Source organism: Peromyscus californicus, unplaced genomic scaffold, assembly GCF_007827085.1.
Source record: "Peromyscus californicus insignis strain IS unplaced genomic scaffold, ASM782708v3 Scaffold_16__1_contigs__length_79575227, whole genome shotgun sequence".
NCBI classification, from domain to species: domain Eukaryota; kingdom Metazoa; phylum Chordata; class Mammalia; order Rodentia; family Cricetidae; genus Peromyscus; species Peromyscus californicus.
The window spans coordinates 21,390,068-21,411,823 of NW_026294458.1; the positions used below are offsets into that span (position 1 = coordinate 21,390,068).

Consider the following 21,756-nt stretch of genomic DNA (forward strand, 5'->3'; position numbering starts at 1 on the left):
ACATTTTCAACAAACAGTGTTGGGAAGACTGATGTCTGCATACAGAACAATGTAGTTAGACCTGCCCTGTTAAAAAACTTACAAATGGATCAAAGTCCTCAATGTAATATATGAAATTCTGTAACTGCTAGAAGGGATGGGAGAGAGTAGACTACAACATATAGGAATAGGTAAGAATGTTATAATTGGAACTACAGTCACTCAGAAATAAGGCTAACAATTGACAAAGGAAGCTCATGAAACTAAAAAGCTTCTGTACAACAAAGGAAACAGTCAATATGGTGAAGAGGCAACCTACAGAATAGAAGAAATTCTTTTTCAGCTATATATCTGAAAAAGGATTAATGTCTAGAATACATGAAAAACTAAACAAGTAAATAAAAACCCCAATTAAAAATGGAATATAGGTCTAAACAGATAATTCTCAAAAGAATAAATAGTAACGGGTAATAAACACTTCTGAAGAGTGTTTATTATCATTAGCCATCAGAGAAATGCAAATTATAAAACTGCTCTGAGATTCTGTTCACCCCTAGTCAGAATGGCCATCATTGAGAAACCAGATGAAAACAAATACTGGCAATGATTTGTGGAAATAGGATTCATTGTTGGTGAAGTGTAAACTTTTGTAGCCATTAAGAAAAAGTGTGGAAATTCTTCTAAAACAGTGGTTTTCAACTTTTCTATCTAATGCTGTGACCCTTTAATGCAGTTCCTTATGTTGTGGTGTCCCCCAATCATAAAATTGTTTTTGGTGCTACTTCATAATTGTAATTTTGCTACTGTTATGAAACCTAATGTAAATGTCTGATATGCAGGATATCTGACACGTAACCCCTGTGAAAGGGTCATACAGCCCCCAAAGAGTCACAACCCACAGGCTGAGAACCACTGCTCTAAAAGTTTAAGATAGAACCACCACACGTTCCAGTTGTTCTTCTCTTGGACATAGACACAAATGATATTCTATATCCTACTACAGAAATACTTGCTCATCCATGTTTAAACTTGCTTTGTTCAAACTAGCTAAGAAATGGAAACAGTCTAGATGTCCACCAACTAATGACTAGATAATGAAAATATGGTACAGTGGGACTTCACTTAGCTGCAAAGATAAATGATGCAATGAAATTTGGAGGTAAATGGGTGGCTCTAAAAAATTAGATCCCGAGTGAGGTTAGCCAGGCACAGAAAAACAAACACCACACTATCCATCATATGTACACCTCACATCCTCCATTATATATAGCTCCCAGCTTCAAATCTTTAATTTTGTAAGTTCAATTTAGAGTACTAGTAGAAGACAGGAATCTAGAAAGGGTCCAGGGTGGGAATGGTCACAGGAATTGGAAATAATCAAGCTGGAAGGGAGCTGAATCCTCCACCTGACAGGTAGTTTTTGTAGTTCTAGAAGCACCTAGGTGGACTACTGGGGAAGAAATGGTATCAATGGTCTCACACAGCTGTGAACTCTGTGACCTAAAAAACCAACCTGGAGAGCTAGAGGGACACTTTTGTGCAATACTGTCCCTACCATGGGGGTAAACAACTTCTGATTGGATTTGATGCCTACTCAACAGGAGAGAATCCATGTCTATTTCTGTAAATCTAATCACATACCCATAGCTGTGGAAATCATAGTCTCTAGCAGTGAATAGAGATCTATGTTGTTTAGCAACTGAAATAGATTAAGTTACCTTCTAAATATTTGTTTATACCCATAGAGATACACTACTCTCAGCCTCACCAAGAAGCTTCTATTTCCGGTAAACTGTAGTTAAAACAGAGACTTATAACTGCAGGGTACTAAGAACATGTGAGGGATGGGTGTTCAGCCCTAAATAAGACATTTATACCACCCTGTCCATAGTTCATGGGATACTGAAAATAGAAGCAAAGTGGAAAAGAATGTAAGAGATGATATAGAGAGAAGGCTATAAAATATCATCTGACACAGCTGTGCAACCACAAATTCAAAGCAACCAAGGATACCTTCACTAAGTATGCCCAAGAATTAAAATGTTGACTAACAGTTCAGTATGGCTAGGGGAGGGTCTCAGGAGGGTCTGTTCTTCACAGTTGGACTATTTGCTACTGATAGATTTAGGGAGAAAGGGAGCCATTGCCCTTAATTGTATGTTCAATGATAATTCCACCAGGTTCCAATGGATAGTTCTAATTTAATGGTCACACTGATGGATAAAGTATAGTACCTATACAAATTAGACTTTTGTTATAACAAAAATAAAATTATAATATTTGCAAGAAAATGAACAGACCTGGTTATCATTATGTTAAACCAACTGTGCTAGCCTAAGAAAGACAAAGATTGCACATTTTTTCTTCTACGTAGAATCCCGAGTGTGTTTGCGTGTGATGGAACTAGAAAGGGATCATAAGAGGGAGGAAGGTATTGTAAGAAGAGAGAAAGGAAGAGAATACATGTAATATGAAGACATAAAAGGTACTGCTCATAAAAGGACTGGCATATTTTAGTCCTTTATATTGACTGTAAAAGTAGACTTGAAACTGGTGGACATTGTCTTCCAGCTATACATGTTAGTGTCTCATAGGTGAAACAGATTTCCTTCATTTTTATATATCTCTCATTTTTAAAATAGGAATAAAAGGTAGACTCTATTTTCTGTCCCTAAAAATCCCAGGCTTCAACTGTCTGCTGTGGTAGTCTCAAAATAGTTTCACAATGTGTAATTTTCTTTTATCAGATTTCCTTCAGTCAACAGAGTAATAGATGGCCAGCTGCTACACTGTATATTTTATAACAATCACTTTTGCTTAAGACAAAAGCAAAAAAATATGACTCCTTGTGTTCTGGGTGTCTAAACACTAAACATCTATGTGGCTTTTAAGATGAGTAGCAATTTTCCTGTTACCCAAACTCTCCTAGCTTACTTTTCATCATTTAACCAAATTGCATTTCTGTAACTTCTGCAAGACAATTTTCACATAAAAACTTACTATCTGGAGAATTCCAATGCCAATTATCTAAAATGTGCTTTTGCATTTTTATTATACTGACTAGAATTTAGAAGTAGTTGGGATGTTATTATGAACAACTTACTTGGTTTGTGTCAGATCAACTAAGATGAGATCTTTCTCTAGAAGTACAGCAACAGCATAGGGTTCTTGACATTCTACAACAAAAAGAAAGTATTGAAAAGTTTCCATACTGCATATTTTATTTAAACCACCAACATTGCATTTCCTTTATCTCATATAGAGATGGTATTTAAATGATGAGAAAACCAAATTGTGAACCAAAGTGACAAAGAATACTTTAATAAAATGTTTTATTTGACAAATATAATGTTAAGTTCTCTAACAGAAGTAGGAAAATGACCATATGTATAGTACATAGTAAATACATTTCAAAAATCATGGAGAGATGGCAATCCTGGACTAATATAGAGTGAGAGTGTCACAAAACTTTATGATCACTATCGTACTCATCCATAACCTTAGTGTTTTAGATCGGAATCATGCCTACTAGGAGACACACTAAGACTGCACTAACTCTACTTCTCTGGGATATGATACACAATCACCTCACTATGATAGTGAAACAGTTAGAGTTGGATGTATACTTCAAGTCAATATGGTTTAGTGTACTCTTGTAGATTATTCCTGTGTGCATGAGTACAAGCCTACAGAAATCAAAAGTCAGGTTTCTAAAACCCAATCTTCTTCCCATTGTTCCTTTCCCTCCTATTCTTGCTCCATTATATCCCAGAAACTGTCTCAAAAACCAAAGGCCATATGGGGAATAAGACTAACAATAAATCTTTCTCATGGAGTTTTTGTTCTAGAGAGGTTTACAAGTTGTGAACAGTGAAGAAATAAGAATTCAGGAACTACTATGAGCTATAAGTAAATAAGGGTAATGGTATAAAATGTAACTTGTGTTAAGATGGGGAGCAGTGATTTAGTTAAGAGGCAAAGAAAGTATTGTTTTCCATTTACAATAAAGGCCTAGTGGGGAAAGCCACAGTGAAAATAGTGTTCTCAGTTTTAGGAAACTGTGTATAAGAAAACATTTCATATGCATGATCTTTGATTCTCAGTAGCTAGAGTGTTATTTTTTCCATACTGTTTAGAAAGTATGTCGAAAGAGGCATAGGATTATCAACCATTGGCTAATCTGAAATTGAAACCTAGGGCTTTAAACTCCAACTTCCATTTTGTTTTTATTATACCAGCAGTTTCTACTGACTAGTTGAAAAAGTATTTAACCTAAACTCAGTAATCACTTGGAAGATGTTTCCTACAGAGGGCTGAAGTTTTGGGTGGGAAATTTAAAAGCTGGTGTAGACAGCCTTCAGAGTAACTTCCAAGCCTGAGAAGCTACAGTGCCTACACAAGTTTATGTTTATAACCAACATTCACACGAGAGAAAAAACACAAAAGCAAACAAGTAAATGAGAACAAGGGTTAGAACTTGCTGGTGTTTAGGTAGTTATCTCTATGGCAATAGGTAGACTGCTACAATCCAATATCCATACTGTTCTCATCCTCAGATGTTCCCACTATTTATCTCTAGCATCGTTTAAAGTTTCTCAGTGTTGTTTTCATACAATTTGGCTCTTAGTTTGAAGAACAGTAGGGTTCCATATGAGTATTTATTTCCTCCTTGTCAGCTCTCCTTAGGAACACCATTGGTTAGGTTTATAGCAAATGTTAGAAGATAAAATGGCCGAGGCACTACCATGTGTGAACCAAAGTCATAGGTTAATTAAAATTTTAGATGGTTACATCTATCAAAAGTTGGTTGTTCCTACACAAATAAAAACTGGCAACAGAAGTTTCACCTTTGTAAAAGCCCTTTATATATTGTGATAGCTACTAAAGAATTGTTTATGAATCAATGTTGAGTTCAATTCATATTAGTTATATTTCTTGACTTGAAGTTTCTTTTCCACTGAAATGGCACAATTATAACTACCTTAATCTGTTATAAAAGTTATATGAATCATACATGATGCTATTTATATCTAGTAGATTGCAATGATAGTGCCTCTTTAGGTTGGTGTGTCTCATCTTTTAACCCTTGCTCCTACTAATTAAGGGTGAAAAAATTTCTATCACAATTGTTATTCTAAAGATAATGCATCATTTGAGAGGCTTAGACATGGCTGGCCAACTAAATGTAGATGTGAAATGGCAAGCTCTAATTAGAGTCATTACTCTAGGTGATGATCCCATTAACAATGTTTAAACATTTGAGTTTTGTGAGAATGAGTTAAATCATCAAATGTCATAAAAGTATCAGCAGTATTAAAATTATGAATGACTTGGTTTAGCTTGGGAATGACATTATTATTTAGCTGTAAAAGTTGGAATTTCCTCTTAACTACTATGGAGGAATAATTAAAATATATTAACAAGATAATATAGGACAGTGCATAGAATATTGTGTCATATGTAGAAAAAACAAGATAATGTGGAGTGGGTGGGGGTTGGGTGGGGGAGTGAGAGAAGGGGAAGGAGTGGGAACTGTGGTTGGTATATAAAATGAATAAAAAATTTAAAATAAAAAATGCTGTGACTGTGTGTGAAACATGTAGTGGTTTGGGCTTTGCTTTAATATTTTATTTTTGTTCATTTTGAAGCAAAGACTCACACACTATAGCATAAACTGTACTAAAACTCACTATGTAGCTTAGGCTGGTCTTGAACTCATGACAATCCTCTTGCTTCAGTTTCCCCAGTTCTGAGATTATATGAGCGAAACAACACACCCAGCTACATTAAATATATATTTCTTATAAATGTCTTTGGTGCAGTTTGGATTTTGAGAGTCTCTCTAGAAACCTGCATATTCGTTGGACAAACCCTACTAAAACTAGTGCTTTCTTTCATCTTAGTATTTCCTCAAAGTTCTTCTGTTACTCTCCAAACTTCTCCAAAACCCTTAGTTGTTTTCTTCTAAATTGATCTTACCAAAGCCCACAATTTATAAAACCTTTACTCAATATTCTCAATAAGGTCTGTTTAAATCCTATTTCTCTACTGAGGCTTTACATGAATATTTCAGTCATTTAACCAGCCATAAAAAGGTGGATTATTTATAATGTGAACCATATAATTCATCATTATAATCATGCATTACTTCAATTCAACAATTCATAGTTATTTCATTGACCCAACCAGACTTTATGTAAAGATTATGTTCATATTTCTATAAGCTTAACAAGTACTTATAGTATTGAGACCACAGTAACTTTCATTAAATAGATGTTGATTAAAAATGTAGGTCAGTTGTCTCTAGTAACTCTTGAAATAAAGTGCTACATTAATTGTTATCTATTATATATTTTTAAAAAGTTAAATCATTTAAAGGAAATCAATATATTTAGTAATGAAACACAACATATGTATTTCCATAGTTAACAAAATATGTTCATTTACCTTTCCACTGATGGTATTTGGGCAAAATTATTCCCTTTCTATACATGATAAGTAAAACATGTAAGTATCTTAGTGGCTAGTAAGTGTCAGAGGTGAATCATAAATCCAAATATTCTGTCCCAAGTCAAGTTTTAGTCTTATATCTACAAGTTCCCTATATTGTTTTGACCATAAATTAATATTTCTGGTTTACTTTTTAACCATTTTAGATTTCTTTATTTTATCACCATTAGATTTTTTGTATGAGTTTAGACTAGTTTTATGTTTAAAAAGGTTTTGCATCTTTACTCAAGATGATAAATACACACATGCATCTCTCCTCCTGACGGTCTTATGACTATTCTCCAAATTAAAACAAATCACTAACCACACATCAGCAATCCTAGAGTAATCAGGTGTGCTGCAGTTGCATCTGAAGCAAAGGCAGATGTGAAGGAGATGCAGCACCACCAGAGTTACAGATCACTGATATCAGGTAAGTGCTTTAACTTTGATTGGCATTGGGAAGGGATGGGTGGAGCTGGTCTAGGAGAGACTATTAGGAGACCTCAGTTTCCCCAAGTGACTTCACCCTGGACCCCTATCGGACCCTCCCAGCTCAGCTTCCACCATCCTTATCAAAGTTTAAAGCACTTACCTGATATTAGAACCTGAAACGCCAGCACTGCTGCACTACATCTGTCTTACTTCCAGTTTGCCAAGTAGGTACAATTGCAGAACCTGCGCCAGCAACTGTAGCTCAGTGTTGTACCACAATGGATATCTGCTGCCAAAACTGAAAATATTTAACCTTAATTTCATTAGGAACTTGTCATTTCAAAATGATTTTTTTTCTAAAACTGAATGTTTCATTTTTATCTACTTACCATTTGGATAAGGTGTTTCACATAAAGTTAGAAATTCAACAATAGGATGATCCATTTCAAGTACTGTGATTGCTTTTCCATGCATGATGGTTAAACTTGGTCTTCTGCAAGCTTTGTCATATGACAGCCCACCAGAGAATATTATAAATGGTTCACTACATAGGGGGAGAAAGGGCAATGAGACTGTATTCTTTAAAATAACACCAAGTCAAAACATAAGCCTTTAAATAATGGGTTCAGAGGAGATTGTCCACAATACAAATGGCCTTCCTGACCTGAGTTTCTCAGCTAACAATAACTATTTCATCAACTCCCTTTTCCGATCTATACTCTAGCTACTAGACTAACTAAAGTGTAAAGATAGTTGAATGGCATTGGGAAAAGACAAGCTGGAGTGAAGTGGAGGTACTCACTGACTCTCAAAGGGACATATTTGTACACTTTATTTGGCTACCAAATTCTATATCACTGTCATTAGAACATCAGTTTATGTTATAATATTCAATTAATGAGTGGGCATGTGGGACCCAAGTCCCTCAGATGAAAAAGAGGGGCAGATTTTAATACAAAATGAAGTGTCACAGGGGAAAGCTCAGAATGATAGATGAGAACATGAAAATTCTAGATAATGAAGTTTCTGTAGTAAAAGGTTTATGAGCAGATAGAAAAATAATATGTAGATGAATAATAATTTGTCAAGAATATCTCCTCAGTTTTATGCATATCCAGCAAGCTCTAGCTGGCTCAAATAACTTCACATATAATTTTATTCTATTACTTTATTACTTTTTTATTTCTGAAATTAAAACACAATTGCATCATTTTCTCCCTTCCCTTTCTTCCCTCCAACCCCTTCCATGTACCCTCCTTTGCTCTCTCTCAATTTATGGCCTTTTTCTTTGTTTACACACACACACACACACACACACACACACACACACACACACACACACTCTCACACCCTGTTCAGTATATATATTTTACTTTTCAAGATACAAATAAGTAATAAACTGAGTGTCACTCATTTCTCATTTTTGTTGGGTTGAGACTGTTCTGGGAGAGAGGGGAGGTTGTGGGGGGGACTAGGAAGAGTGGAGGGAGGGGAAACTGTGGTCAGCATGTAATAATGTATGAGAGAAAAAAGAGAAAGAGACAAGAAGAAAGAAAGAAAGAAAGAAAAGAAAGAAAGAAAAAGAAAGAAAGAAAGAAAGAAAGAAAGAAAAGAAAAGAAAAGAAAAGAAGAAAGAAAGGTGGCGCATGCCTTTAATCCCAGCACTCAGGAGGCAGAGGCAGGTGTATCTTTGTGAGTTCGAGGCCAGCCTGGGCTACAGAGCGAGATCCAGGGAAGGTGCAAAGCTACACAGAGAAACCCTGTCTCCAAAAACCAAAAAAAAGAGAAGAAGGAAGGAAGGAGGGGATGGGAATGGAGGAGAGGGGAATGGAGGAGAGGGGAAGGGAGGGGAGGGGAGGGGAGGGGAGGGGAGGGGGGAGGGGGAGGGGAGGGGAGGGGAGGGGAGGAGGGAAGGGAAGGGAAGGGAAGGGAAGGGAAGGGAAGGGAAGGGAAGGGAAGGGAAGGGAAGGGGGAGGGAAGGGAAGGGGGAGGGAAGGGAAGCGGGAGGGAAGGGAAGGGAAGCGGGAGGGAAGGGAAGGGAAGCGGGAGGGAAGGGAAGCGGGAGGGAAGGGAAGAAAGAAAGAAAGAAAAAGTGAGAGAGAAATGTACTCAACGTGTATTCCTGTATATGTCCTTTAGGGCATTTACAGAGACAACTGTCACATGGAATAGCAAGTGAAGGCAGTAATGGAAGAAGACCTGTGCTGAAGGTTGGAAGTACTGTCCAGCAGTTTGGGGTTCAGGGAGGACCTTCTCTTTGTTTTTTATTAAAGTTTTTAATTGCCCCAAAATTAATAGATGATAGATAGAAAATTGATAATATTTACAATCCAGTTAAACCCTTGTCCTTTTTCTATGCCTCCCCCACAAATATCAACCAAACTCCTTCTCATGCTATTTAAAAACCACTCGTTTTTTGTCTTGGTCTTTGCTACTAGAGCTGACCAAATTCAAAAGCTGGCAGTAATGTATGTTTTAGCACACAAGTCAAATCCCACAGTGGGTGATAGACAGTTAAAACCAACTGAATCAAATTGAACATTGCTGAGCACATCACAGGAGTATATTTTCAAAACGACACGTTTGTAACCAAACAGAAGCCATCAAGTCCACGGATCATAAGATTTATCATGGGAAAAGCATCTCAGGCTTTACATGAAATGGTTTGCTCTCGTTTTGCTGTAACCTATAGAAAAGACTGAACACTAATTGATAATTCAATGGATACTATAGTCCTTAGGACAGCCAACACTGAAGTAAAGAAAAATTTCTTTTGAAGAAAATGACATAAGTGAAAAGGAAAACCGAATAAAGCTATAAGCTGCTTGGAACAATTAATATAATTTCCTGACCCTCAAGAGTCCTGAGAGTTTGCACTGTATAAAATGTGATATATACTACTGAATCCAAAGGCACAAGAAAACTTCTAATTACAAATAGTATTTTAATAAGAGAAGAATTACATAAGGTTTTGTTTCCATCCACAATGTTTAAATTTGGAATATTTTATTTCTTTAGTTATACTATATTAAACTGGCCTGCTAAAGAGATATTGATAATTTATCATAATTTTGTAATATTAAAACTTCAGGACAGGAAATTTTAACAAACATAATTGTATCTATGATGCTAAGAGCACATTACAATATGAGCAAGTAACTAATCTAAAGTAGGAATTTTCAGTTTATAGTTCTGTTTAGGGGCTGACAAGATGGCTCAGCATGTCAAAGTGTTTGCTGCCCAAGCCTGCCTTCTGAGTTAGATCCCCGGAACCCACATGCACATACATGCACAATAATAACAATAGTAATAATAATAGTAATAACAACAACAAAAACAATAATAATGTTCAGGCAAGGTTTATTATGCTCATATTGGGTGGGAAAATACCATTAATAATAATTTAAATTAAAGAAGCAATGCAAAAATAGTGGACATGGTGTCTATAAATGTAATAAAATTGTATTATATGTTATATCATCTTATACATCTGAAAATTTAGTTCTTTTCCATTATGAAAATACATAACTTTATAATTCCAACTAAAGGTTTTCTCTCCAGTTTCAGTATGCAACATCCTAAATTCAGAGAGATCTGGTTATATATTTAAATTTCATAAGGAATATCAATAGATGCATAGATTTAGCTTAATGAACACTACTGTAAGTATTATAAATGCTTTAAAGTCCTCAGTTATTAGAATTAATATATATGATGTTAATATAAAGATAATTAAAATATGTTATTTGTTATTTTCAACATTCATAATAATCAATAAAAAATAAGTGATTGATTTAGAGAATTTATAATTCTATGACAATATAGCATATCAAAGATTGCTGGCTTCCTCTTACATATATTCACCAAGTACAGCCACATACCTGTTCCTGCAAGTTTTGTACTCTACTTTAAGAATCGGTTTACAAGACTCAGACTTTCTTCCTTCTCTTTGACTTTTTCCTAATGAAAGAAAAAAAGAATTAAATCTGATTTAAACTATACTGATCCATGAGAATTTTTAAAATTTCAGTTAAGAAATATAAGCATGGAACAATAATATAATGAAAAAAAAAAGAAAAGAAATCTACAAGCTTCTGGGGGTGAGTCATGTAGCTTCCTGCACTGTGACAGTAACCCCTGAACAGATTGCACCGTGGCAGGTGATACAAACATGCCTGAAGCCAAAGGCTCAAGCACAGCTTTAATCGTAGATACTGCTTACAGAAGAGAATGGGACAAGCACTATTTAATTTTTCCATCAATGATGATTAAGTTTGGAATAATTTTATTACTTTAGTTATATTGTTAAACTGGTCATTTTTATGAGTTAATGCATAGTAACATCAGTTTAAGCTAAAGATATTGGCTTATTCTTAAAGTACCCATATGTGACATAATAAGTCTATTTATTCTAATATTTTACCTTTTATCTCCATTCTTGAAGACGATTTTGCTAGATTTAGATTTATGGACAATATCAGGCCATGAGCTGAGAGTTATGTGGGAATTCATGTAATGTAACAACTACTTAATGATAGTCCATTATCTTCTAGTTTTAATATTTTCTAAATGAGGAATCCTTGGTGTTTTGAACTTTGCTTCCTCTATATAGAATGTGTTTTTTTCCTTCTGGTTGTTTTCAGACAACTTTTATGTCTTTTATTTGCAGCAACTTAAAAATGTTACGTCTCAACTTGTTGGGGTTTTTTTGTTTGTTTGTTTTATTTAAATTTATTCTATTAACAGTTCTAACAGGCTTCTTGAATTAATAACTTCCACAAAATTTTGTAACTTTTTTGCCATTTATCTATAATATATTTTGATGTTTGTTTCTTTTTCTGGAATATGAGTCAGCTTTGTTAGAATTTTTGTTGTGGAACACATCTATGAGTCTTAATTTTTATATTTGTTTTTGTCAATATTTTTGTTACAGATTTCAAGTAAACTAGTTCCAACTTAATGGAGATAAAAGGTAATTTCAAATAAAAGAAGCTCAATGAAATCATTTCAACAGACCTACATAAAATGCAAATATGTTCACAAATAAATGAAATTATCAAGAGTATTAATTATAATACATGTGATCACTTAAAATTAACAATAATATATCTGTGTATGATATGTAATTATAGTATAAATGATAATGAAGGTAGATAAATAGATCTATATGGCTACAAGATGTCTCTATATTATATGAAGTGTTAAAATTTTAGCACTAACATATTAAGTAGTTAAGGAAACATTGGGATACATGCAACAAACAATAGGAAAAAAACATAAAGTGCCCATGAATTAAAATGTATTGCTAATAATAATATTTAAATTATTTGAAAGTGGGAAAACAATGAAAAGCCACCAAATACAGTATGAACAACAGAAAACAATAAGAAGTAGATCTAAATCTAATCTTACTAGCAATTATATTTAATGTTAATGGACTAAACATACTAACCCTAAGACAGGAAAAAACAAGACATAAAATATGCTCTTTATAGAAGAGCTAATTGGCCAGGTGGCAGTGGCTCACACCTTTAATCCCATCTCTGTGAGTTTGAGGCCAGCCTGGTCTACAGAGCAAGATCCAGGACAGGCACCAAAACTACACAGAGAAACCCTGTCTTGAAAAACAAAAAACAAAAAGCGGAGGAGGAGGAGGAGGAGGAGGAGGAGGAGGAGGAGGAGGAGGAGGAGGAGGAGGAGAAGAAGAAGAAGAAGAAGAAGAAGAAGAAGAAGAAGAAGAAGAAGAAGAAGAAGAAGAAGAAGAAGAGCTGATTGATGTCCTCTGCCAGTCTGCAATATAAAGGAATTGGAAAAATTAAAGTTGTGAAGAGGCAATTCTATAGTCTCCATAATTTCTTTTCAAAGTATGTATCTTACCATGTGGAACTGTGGTTTGGAAAGGGCGACTTGGGCTTTTCAGGTTCCATAAAGTCAAGCTACCATCCGAATGGCTGCACATGAATTGTTTGCCCTCATGATGCCAATCAATTGAATGAATAGCCTGATAAAATAACAATAAAAAAACAAGTACGTGGGGAAAGTAGATATATTATATCATCATACACTCCAAAAACACTTTGACATAAAATTAATATACTGATAACATGTTAAAATAATTGTTTTCTCACCCAGGTTAGGCTGTCTTTGGCTTCAATACACTACACACCTTTAAAAGGCTATCAAAACTCATTTACTTAAATAACAATTTAAAATTTTTAATAACATTAGATCCCAGAACATTTTGATGTAAATTCTATGCCCTTCCTATATCCTACCATCCCTGTTTGAAAAATTACTTACATGGAAGTAAGAGTATAGTTATCAGAAGATAATTTCATGTAAGATGCAGGCCTTGTATCACTTAAAGCATATAATTTAAAAAATAATTTGAGCTAGCACCTGAAGGCATTCTATATGCCAGATTGCATGATATGCACTTTACATACAATGTATTATTTAATCATATAAAGGGCATTATTTTATTTTACTATTATTTCTTTGTTTTCATATGGTGAAATTGGCCTAGAGACTGAGATACTCATTTGCTTTTTAAAGCCACAGAAGTCAAAGCAAACTCCTTATCAAACCTATATTCTCAACTGTTACACAGTATTGCCTCAAGCATATAATATATTAATTGATTTAAAGCAAGTAAGATTTAATTTTTAAATTTTCAAGTGCATTATATAGTTTTGAGTTAGACAAGATTCAACAGTAATTCATTCATTTTTAAAGTTGTATTAATCCCTGTGGCAGTGTAGTATCTTTTATAATATAGATTTTAAAGAAAGATTTACTGAATAAGTAATAGATATTGCATTTCCAAATCTTTGGTATTCTTTGTGAATAAATTAATCACCATAATTTAAACATTGTGTTAAATACAACGAGACAAGTTCCATTGGATAAGAAAATAAAAAGGTGTATAAAACATCTCCTCCCTCCACAAGAAAGGGTGAAGGTTAATGTGGTTGAATATTAATCATATTTATTATTCAGAACTTTAAGCACATGTGTGCTTATATAATTACATAACTGAATTCTTTATGCAACCAAGTGTGAAATTTTCAACCAATATGTATAGAATTAGAGTTACAGCTAACTGATACCTTGACTAATCATTAAACATAAAAGTAATAAGATAGGTTCAGACCTTAATATAAGAGTAAGCAGAACATAAAAGGCAATATGAAATCCTGTACTTGTGGAATTTTGTTTTTCTTTTCTTTTTTTCTCACTCTAACCATAATTTCTGTGCAGAGACTATTTTCTTAACAGTCTCCAACATTTAGAGACAACATTCTTCATTGTCTTCTCTGTTTATTTTTGTCTTTTCTCTTTCTTTTCCCTTCTGCAGGTAGTTCAAACAAAATAGTTTCTTTTGCCAACTTTGCTGAACCTCAGTCAAACTACGTGGTCAGCAAAAGTAGAGGATGAGAAAGTGTACAGACCCAAAGCCTCATCTATGGTGATATATTGTGTCCCCCAAAATACTGTGCACCCATATAAACTTATCTGGGGTCAGAGAACAGAACACCCATAATATTAAACATAGAGGTTAGGCAGTGGTAGCACATGCCTTTAATCCTAGCATTCCAGAGGCAGAGATCCGTCTTGATCTCTGTGAGTTTAAAGCCACACTGGAAACAGCCAGGCATGGTGACTCATGCCTTTAATCCCAGGAAGTGATGGCTGAAAGCACAAAGGTATTTAAGGCTTGAGGACCTAGAACCAGGAACTAGAGCTGGTTAAGCTTTTAAGACTTTTGAGCAACAGTTCAGCTGAGATTCATTCTGGATGAGGACTCAGAGACTTCCAGTTTGAGGAAATAGGATCATCTGAGGAATTGGCAAGGTGAGGTGGCTGTGGCTTCTTCTGCTTCTCTGATCTTCCAGCATTCACCCAATAATGGGTTCTGGGTTTGTTTTTATTAATAAGACCTTCTAACAATTTGTGCTACACTCATCCTAACCCAGTGAAATCCTACCTACTGGGGAGGACAAAAAAATTATAGCCACTACTATAAATGAAATAGAATTACAGCAAATAGAGCAGTGATGTAAACATTGTCTTCTTTTAGAGATCAAGGTGTCAAATGGTGTATAACTAAGGAGCTGGTAAATGAGCTGATAGTGGGTATTTGATTTTTGTTTATTTAGTTACATCATATTATTCCCAGCAAAACAGGGACTTACTAGAAACCAAATATCAATAATCAATTCAAGAAAAACATAAAACAAAGAATTTGAAGGAAAAATACTAGTCATATTTTTTCAACAATGACTTTTTCTTGAAAACAAAAATTTAAAAACTATATAGCAATCTGACAAAAGGAAATATGCAGTTCCCATGGAATCAAAATATTATCCTCATGCCAAATTGAAATATTTCTCTGAGATTATTAAAGAAATAACAATATAAAGAAACAAAAAACCATAACTATTGTAGAAGAAAGTCTTTCCTTTTTATTATTTAGAAAAAATCCACTCTGTATTCTAGGCTGGCCTGGAATTTACTATTTAGCTCTAATTGGCTTTGAACTTATGGCAATTCTTCTGCCTCACCTTTTCAAGTAGTTGGGAGTAGAGGCATAATCTACAACAACTAGCTGAAGTAACTTTTTGCAGCTAATTATTTTTCAATATAATATTGGATTTCCAAACAAAAATTCAACTCATCTATGACTATTCATCAAGGGACAGTTAGATAGTTCAAATAGCTTTTTGGTGCCTACAGAATTAATGGAATTTTGAAATACAAAAGAGACAAGAAGAGAGTTCATAATGAGAAAGCAAATACCAGTAGCAAAATCATGAAGGTAAGAAGTAAGTTATTTCAGTAAGAAAAAGTGCACAACAAGTCCCAAATGTGTGAACTTTTTAGAAAGATGCATAAATTATACTTTTTTTAAAAAAGTACCACTGCTTTAGTTTTCATTTTCAGACTCTGTTAACAGGAGTCATTTGAAGGTCCTGATGTAGAGAATCACATGGTCTGATTATATCTTTGAAAGAGAATCTATTAATGAAGAATATACAGAGAGGCAGATGTTAAGATACTCATAACCAGTCAAGCAGTTTAACACAGGGTATTGGGTGTAGAAATGACAGAGTGGAAATAAGAGATTGGTAATAATAACAAAGACAAAATAAAAAGCCTATAGAAACTGATTGCATATGATACATTGAAGAAGAGCAAAATAGAAAGCATTAGTATGGACATTCTAAACTGGTTTTAAAAGAAAAAGAACACAGAAAGTGGTATGAGTAATCAAATATAAATTCAGTTCTGGTGGTATTTATTTAGACTTACCTATTACATTGCTAGACATTTAAATATAAAGCTTAAGAGAAAGGTAAAGGCCGGGGATTTTTAGTTGTATTAAGCGTATTGCTTATACAGGTAGTATTAGAAATGAGAACCTGTACAAATAAACATAAATTAGAGGAAGCATCTAAAGACAGACATTTTTTGAGGTGGGAGGGCTCACTTCATCATTCAGCCAGCCTCAAACTAGTGACACATTTTGTCTTCCTGCCTTAGTCTCTCAAATACCTAGTATATGCCAGTGTACCAGACTTGAGAAACCATAATTTAAATGAATCAGAGATGGACAAAAGAGGCATAATAAATGAGATAGGCACAAACAAGAAAAGAAACAATTTTAAGAATGGCGTAGTACTGAGAAGAGTATATATGATGTTTAAATCACCTTAGAGACTTATTAAAGATAGCTTCTAGATATGACAAAGTGCTAAGAAAGTTTGCAAAGTTTTGCAGTAAAATAAAGTTTATAATTATCTCTATTAGAATGACAGGACCTAATAAAGACGTTTATTTTAAGAATGAAAAAAAAAAAAAAGAATGACAGGACCTACAAATATGTAGTATAATAAGTGATATAATTTATTTATGTGTATATATAATTTAAGTCAATATGTAAAATAATCTCTGTGCATAAATTATATATACAATCATACTCTATTAACTCAGAATATTTCTAATCTTTATTTAAAAGTTCAATTTCAGAATTAATATGCTTACTTCTTAAGGTTGGAAATTTTTAGGCTAAAGAAAAACATAATTTTCAGCATTTTTCTTTTGGTTTCTCATTGACCTGTTCTTTTCTGATTCTAAAAGGCTAAATAGTGTTTGGATTTTTCCCTAGCTCTTAGTCTTGCAAAAAGGATAAATATTCATACTCTATCTTTGCATTTTGTGTATTTAACAACAGCAAAAAGCTAGCTTAGCTCTATGGAGTCGCTTTTCCTTATGATTCAGATATACTGGAAGTAGGTATGAAGAACATAATTGCATGAAATTGTTTGCATGGCTGTTTTTCACCAGTCATCACCAAATTGCCCATACACTACACAATTTCTGGACTCTTTGGCAATATAACTGTATCATATAAATGATAAAATATTAGTTTGAGAGAACCATTAAAAAAGGAACTGTGGCCGGGCGGTGGTGGCGCACGCCTTTAATCCCAGCACTCGGGAGGCAGAGCCAGGCGGATCTCTGTGAGTTCGAGGCCAGCCTGGTCTACAGAGCGAGATCCAGGAAAGGCGCAAAGCTACACAGAGAAACCCTGTCTCGAAAAACCAAAAAAAAAAAAAAAAAAAAAAAAAAAAAAAAAGGAACTGTGGGTTGGGCCATGGTAGCACATGCCTTTAATCCCAGCACTTGGGAGGCAGAGCCAGGCAGATCTCTGAGTTCGAGGCCAGCCTGGTCTACAGAGTGAATTTCAGGACAGGCTCCAAAGCTACACAGAGAAGCTCTGTCTCAAAGGAAAAAAAAAGAAAGAAAAGAAAAAAAGAAATGAACTGTGGATTTTATGAAATACAATTGTTAGCAAGATTTTTTTTTTTTAGTAATGTGTATATATACATGTGTGGGTATATGCACATGAGTACAGTGCCTAAGAAGGCTAGAAGAGGGAATCAGATACCATGGAGCTGGAGTTACATGTAGTTGTGAGTTACCACACCCTGTGCAAGAGCAGGCCATGCTCTTAAACATTAAGACATTTCTCTAGCCCATGAAATGTATCTTTAGCCACCAAAACTTTAAAATTTTAATTGTTATGATGTGATAGGAAAGAAAACGTTGAGTATTCTAAGGCAACTAGAAGTCCATTGGGTGATAGTTTTTTATTCCTCTAATGTAAAAATGAAGTGTTCTAAACGAACTAGATGGGACTCTAGTTTACTTCCATGCTCCCTTAAGTCATGTGACAATCTACCCATACAAGAGCAGATGTTAACTGGGCAGAGATTTTTGATCTGTATTTTTCTTCTGTCTTGCCCCACTCCTGCCTTACTTTTAATCTAAGGGACTAGATGATCACCATTGCTTCCAAGTTACAAGAAATGATTTCCCTTTTCATCTTCTTTTTCGGCTGCAATGTTTTTATAGTAGTTTCTTCTAGATGGGAGAATAATTAAAGGCTTAGAATCAAGAGACCAACTGAAATGTCATCTGGGAGAAACCAAATCAAGACTCAATTATACATAACAAAGTTCACCTCAAGATACTTATTGTCATTTATTTGGTCTTATGCACAAAACATTTCATTATTCTAATAAGACAAATAATAGAAGGGAAAGGCTTTTCAAACTGTCTTGAACTCTTAGCCACAGAAAATGAATTTTTTAGGAAGGTTTGAATAGTGCCTTTAGAAACCTGAAAATCAAGAAGCAAGATGTGAGTATGGAACCTACATAAAAGAAAAGGAGATGCGACAAATCAAGAATACATAGGAGAAACATATATACAAAACAAAAAATAGGTAATAATCTCCTTCAATTGGCTGTCAAGGCAGAATTCCCATTCAAAAATAATCAACAGTTGAAACTTATACAAATAACAAAAGAATATTAACACTGAGTAAGGGCAGGATACCAGTGATAAAAAATACTAGTAAAGCACAAAACTTCAGAGTGTTCAGAAAAGTGACACATAGTCCTCAAACTTTTCAAAAATGTCAGCAGAAATCACTTACCTCATCATAATAAACCCTGAGTTCTGCTCTTTTAGATTTCAAGTCCCAGAATACTACAGTACCATTTTCATAACCTATCAGCAGCTGGAAAACAGTAAAACAACCATTTCTTAATTCTGACATTAATTTTTAACTGTGTTCAAATAAAAACTAATATTACTATAAAGAAAAACCATGCTACACAACACAGCCTGATTTCTACTACCTTTTCCAGCACTTAAATGTTTCCTAATGTAAGAATTTTTTCAAAGATGTTGATGTAGCAATTAAAAACAAATTTAAGGGTCAATAATCTTTGCTACAATATGAATATAACCAGAGAACTCTGCTGGGTTTCAAAGAACAAGAAAACATTTAAATTATATTTTATGTAAAAATGGAAAGATAAATAGAATAGAAAATGAAGACAAAATAAATGATGAAGTGTTATATTTAATTGGCTTCCAATATACCATTCAGTACTATACACTTGAAAAAGTAGATAAAAAGTTTTAAATTTCTTTATATCAACACTATTTACTTTGTGCAAATATTTTATGATATTCTCACCTATGATGCTGATACAGTCCTTCATTCTGGGGATGGATCAAATGTAGGACCTTGTACATGTTAGGCATAACATGCCACTGGGCTACAACCAAAGCCTTGAGTAAATATTTTAAACCAGTGGCTTATACACCTTCAGAAGTTAAAGCTTTTTTTTTTAAAAAAAATTCTCTATCTTATTAATATTAGCTAATTGTAGCCTACAGTATAAACTTGGCAGGTTTTAAAATCACCCTGGAAACAAATGTCTGTGGGGGCTTTCTAGATTAGACTAATTGAGGTGAGTAGACCTATCCTAAACGTAGATGGCACCATTCCATGACCTAGGGCTCTGACCACCTAAACAGGAGAAAGCTTGCTGAGCATAAGCATCCATCACTCTTTACTTCCTGACTGTGGATATAATGTGATCTGCAGCATCATGCTTCTGTCTCTATGCCTTCCCCACCATGATAGACTTTCCTTCAATCACAAACCAAAATAACCTCCTAATTTCATAAACTACTTTGGTCAGATATTTTGTTGTAGCAATAAGGAAAGTAACTGTCAATACACTGGTGTTTGTATTTAAATCAATATAGAATACTGGAAAAGTAATAGTCTTCCTTTTAAAACAGAAGAATATGAAATAGTTAAAATTGAAATATTATCAAAGAGATATATTTTTACTTATTCTATTTATGTTTTTATGTTTATGATATTTTGCCTGAATTGTATGTGCACCACATGCATGCCTGGTGCCTGTTGAAGCCAGAAGAGTCACTGGACCTGGAGCTACAGTCAGTTGTGAGCTACCAAGTGGGTGTTGGGACCTGAACCGAGATCGTCTTCAACAGTAACAAGTATGGTCAACCACTGATCCATTGCTCTAGCCCTTAGAGTTATTTTTTAAGCCATATTTTATACCCAAAAGCTTAGTTATAGAGCTACACATGATAATGTTTAAATTGATTTAACAAAAGTGTTGAGCTTTCCGACATGCTAAATTAAAAGACATTATTTTTAAAAGTTAAAATGGAGGGTTTAAAGGGAAGAAAGGGAAGGGGGAAATGATGTAATTATATTAACCTCAAAAATAAAAGAAAAAACTCTAAAAAATGTTCAATATCCTTAGTCATCATGAAGATGCAAATTAAAACTATTTTGAGATTTCATCTTAACCCCAAACAGAAAGGCTAAGATAAAATAAATAATACCCCCAGCCAACAAAAACAACAAAAAAAGACAACAAACGCTGATGTGAAACGGAGAAAGAGGAAAAATTTACTCACTACTGGTGGAAGTGTAAACTGGTGTAGCTACTGTGGTGGTTCTTCAGAAAGCTAGAGATAGGTCTACCATGTGATCCAGCCTTACCACCCGTGGACATACGCAAAGAATTGTACTTCTTACTACAGAGATACTTGCTTATCCATGTTCATTACTGCTCCTATTCACAATAGTCAGCAAAAAGAAACAGCCTAGATGCCCATCAACTGATGAAATGCATAATGAAATGTGATACATTTATACAGTGCTATATTATTCAACCATAAAGAAAAATGAAATTATAAAATATTCAGATAAATAGATAGAACTGGAGGAAAAAGAGCAACAACCACCTGAGTGAGATAACCCAGACCCAGAAAGATGCTCTGTGAGATGTAATCCATAGCTGGTATGATTACTGAGACCAAGGACTCTTGGCTATACAAGTCATAGGCCCTAGGGGAGAACCAACCACTATTATTTTGCTAAATGGACTTTGTATTAAAACAACTCCTAATGGCTTACTGCTATACCCATAGAAGAATGTGTCTCTCATCCCTCATCACAAAAGCTTTGTGCAGTAAATGAAAATTAAAACAGAGTGCCACTACTGGTCAATGTGTAGAAAATAAGAGACTGCAGATTAGATGGGTTTAAAAAGAGAGAGAAAACAAGAAGTTGTATGGGTAGGGAGTTGAGGTTGAATATGGAAGGAGTTGGGGATGGGTCTGAACAGAATATAATATATGAAATTGTCAAAGAATTAACAAAAATATTTTTGAATACCACATATGAGATACACATAAATATTAATTGAAATTTATATTTTTATAAGTACATATAAAAGAAAAATTACTAATATTGTCAATAGCTAAACAATTGTTAAATAATAGAAATCTTCATCCAAAGGGGAAAATAAACTCAGCATTAACGAAGATATATTCATTTACAGCTTTGTGTAAGTTTTTACAGCTTCAGGTTCACAAAGTCCCTTTTTTCCTTTAGGGTGAGAAGAGATCATTTTAATCATCAAGGGAATTTTATTAAAGTGTCTT

The 21,756-nt window shown here is 34.2% G+C and overlaps 1 protein-coding gene across 14 annotated transcripts in view; it reads right to left on the reverse strand.

Moving 5' to 3' along the window:
• Window positions 1-21,756, reverse strand: part of Stxbp5l (syntaxin binding protein 5L) — a 239,596-nt gene that overhangs the window by 98,159 nt on the left and 119,681 nt on the right. For all 14 annotated transcript variants that reach the window (XM_052740647.1, XM_052740651.1, XM_052740643.1 and 11 more), the window contains 5 exons: window positions 18,908-18,991; window positions 12,781-12,904; window positions 10,785-10,863; window positions 7,293-7,447; window positions 3,083-3,155 (listed from right to left, as the gene is read on the reverse strand). In XM_052740647.1, coding sequence (XP_052596607.1) covers window positions 3,083-3,155; window positions 7,293-7,447; window positions 10,785-10,863; window positions 12,781-12,904; window positions 18,908-18,991 — 515 coding nt within the window. The remainder of the gene's footprint in view (window positions 1-3,082; window positions 3,156-7,292; window positions 7,448-10,784; window positions 10,864-12,780; window positions 12,905-18,907; window positions 18,992-21,756) is intronic.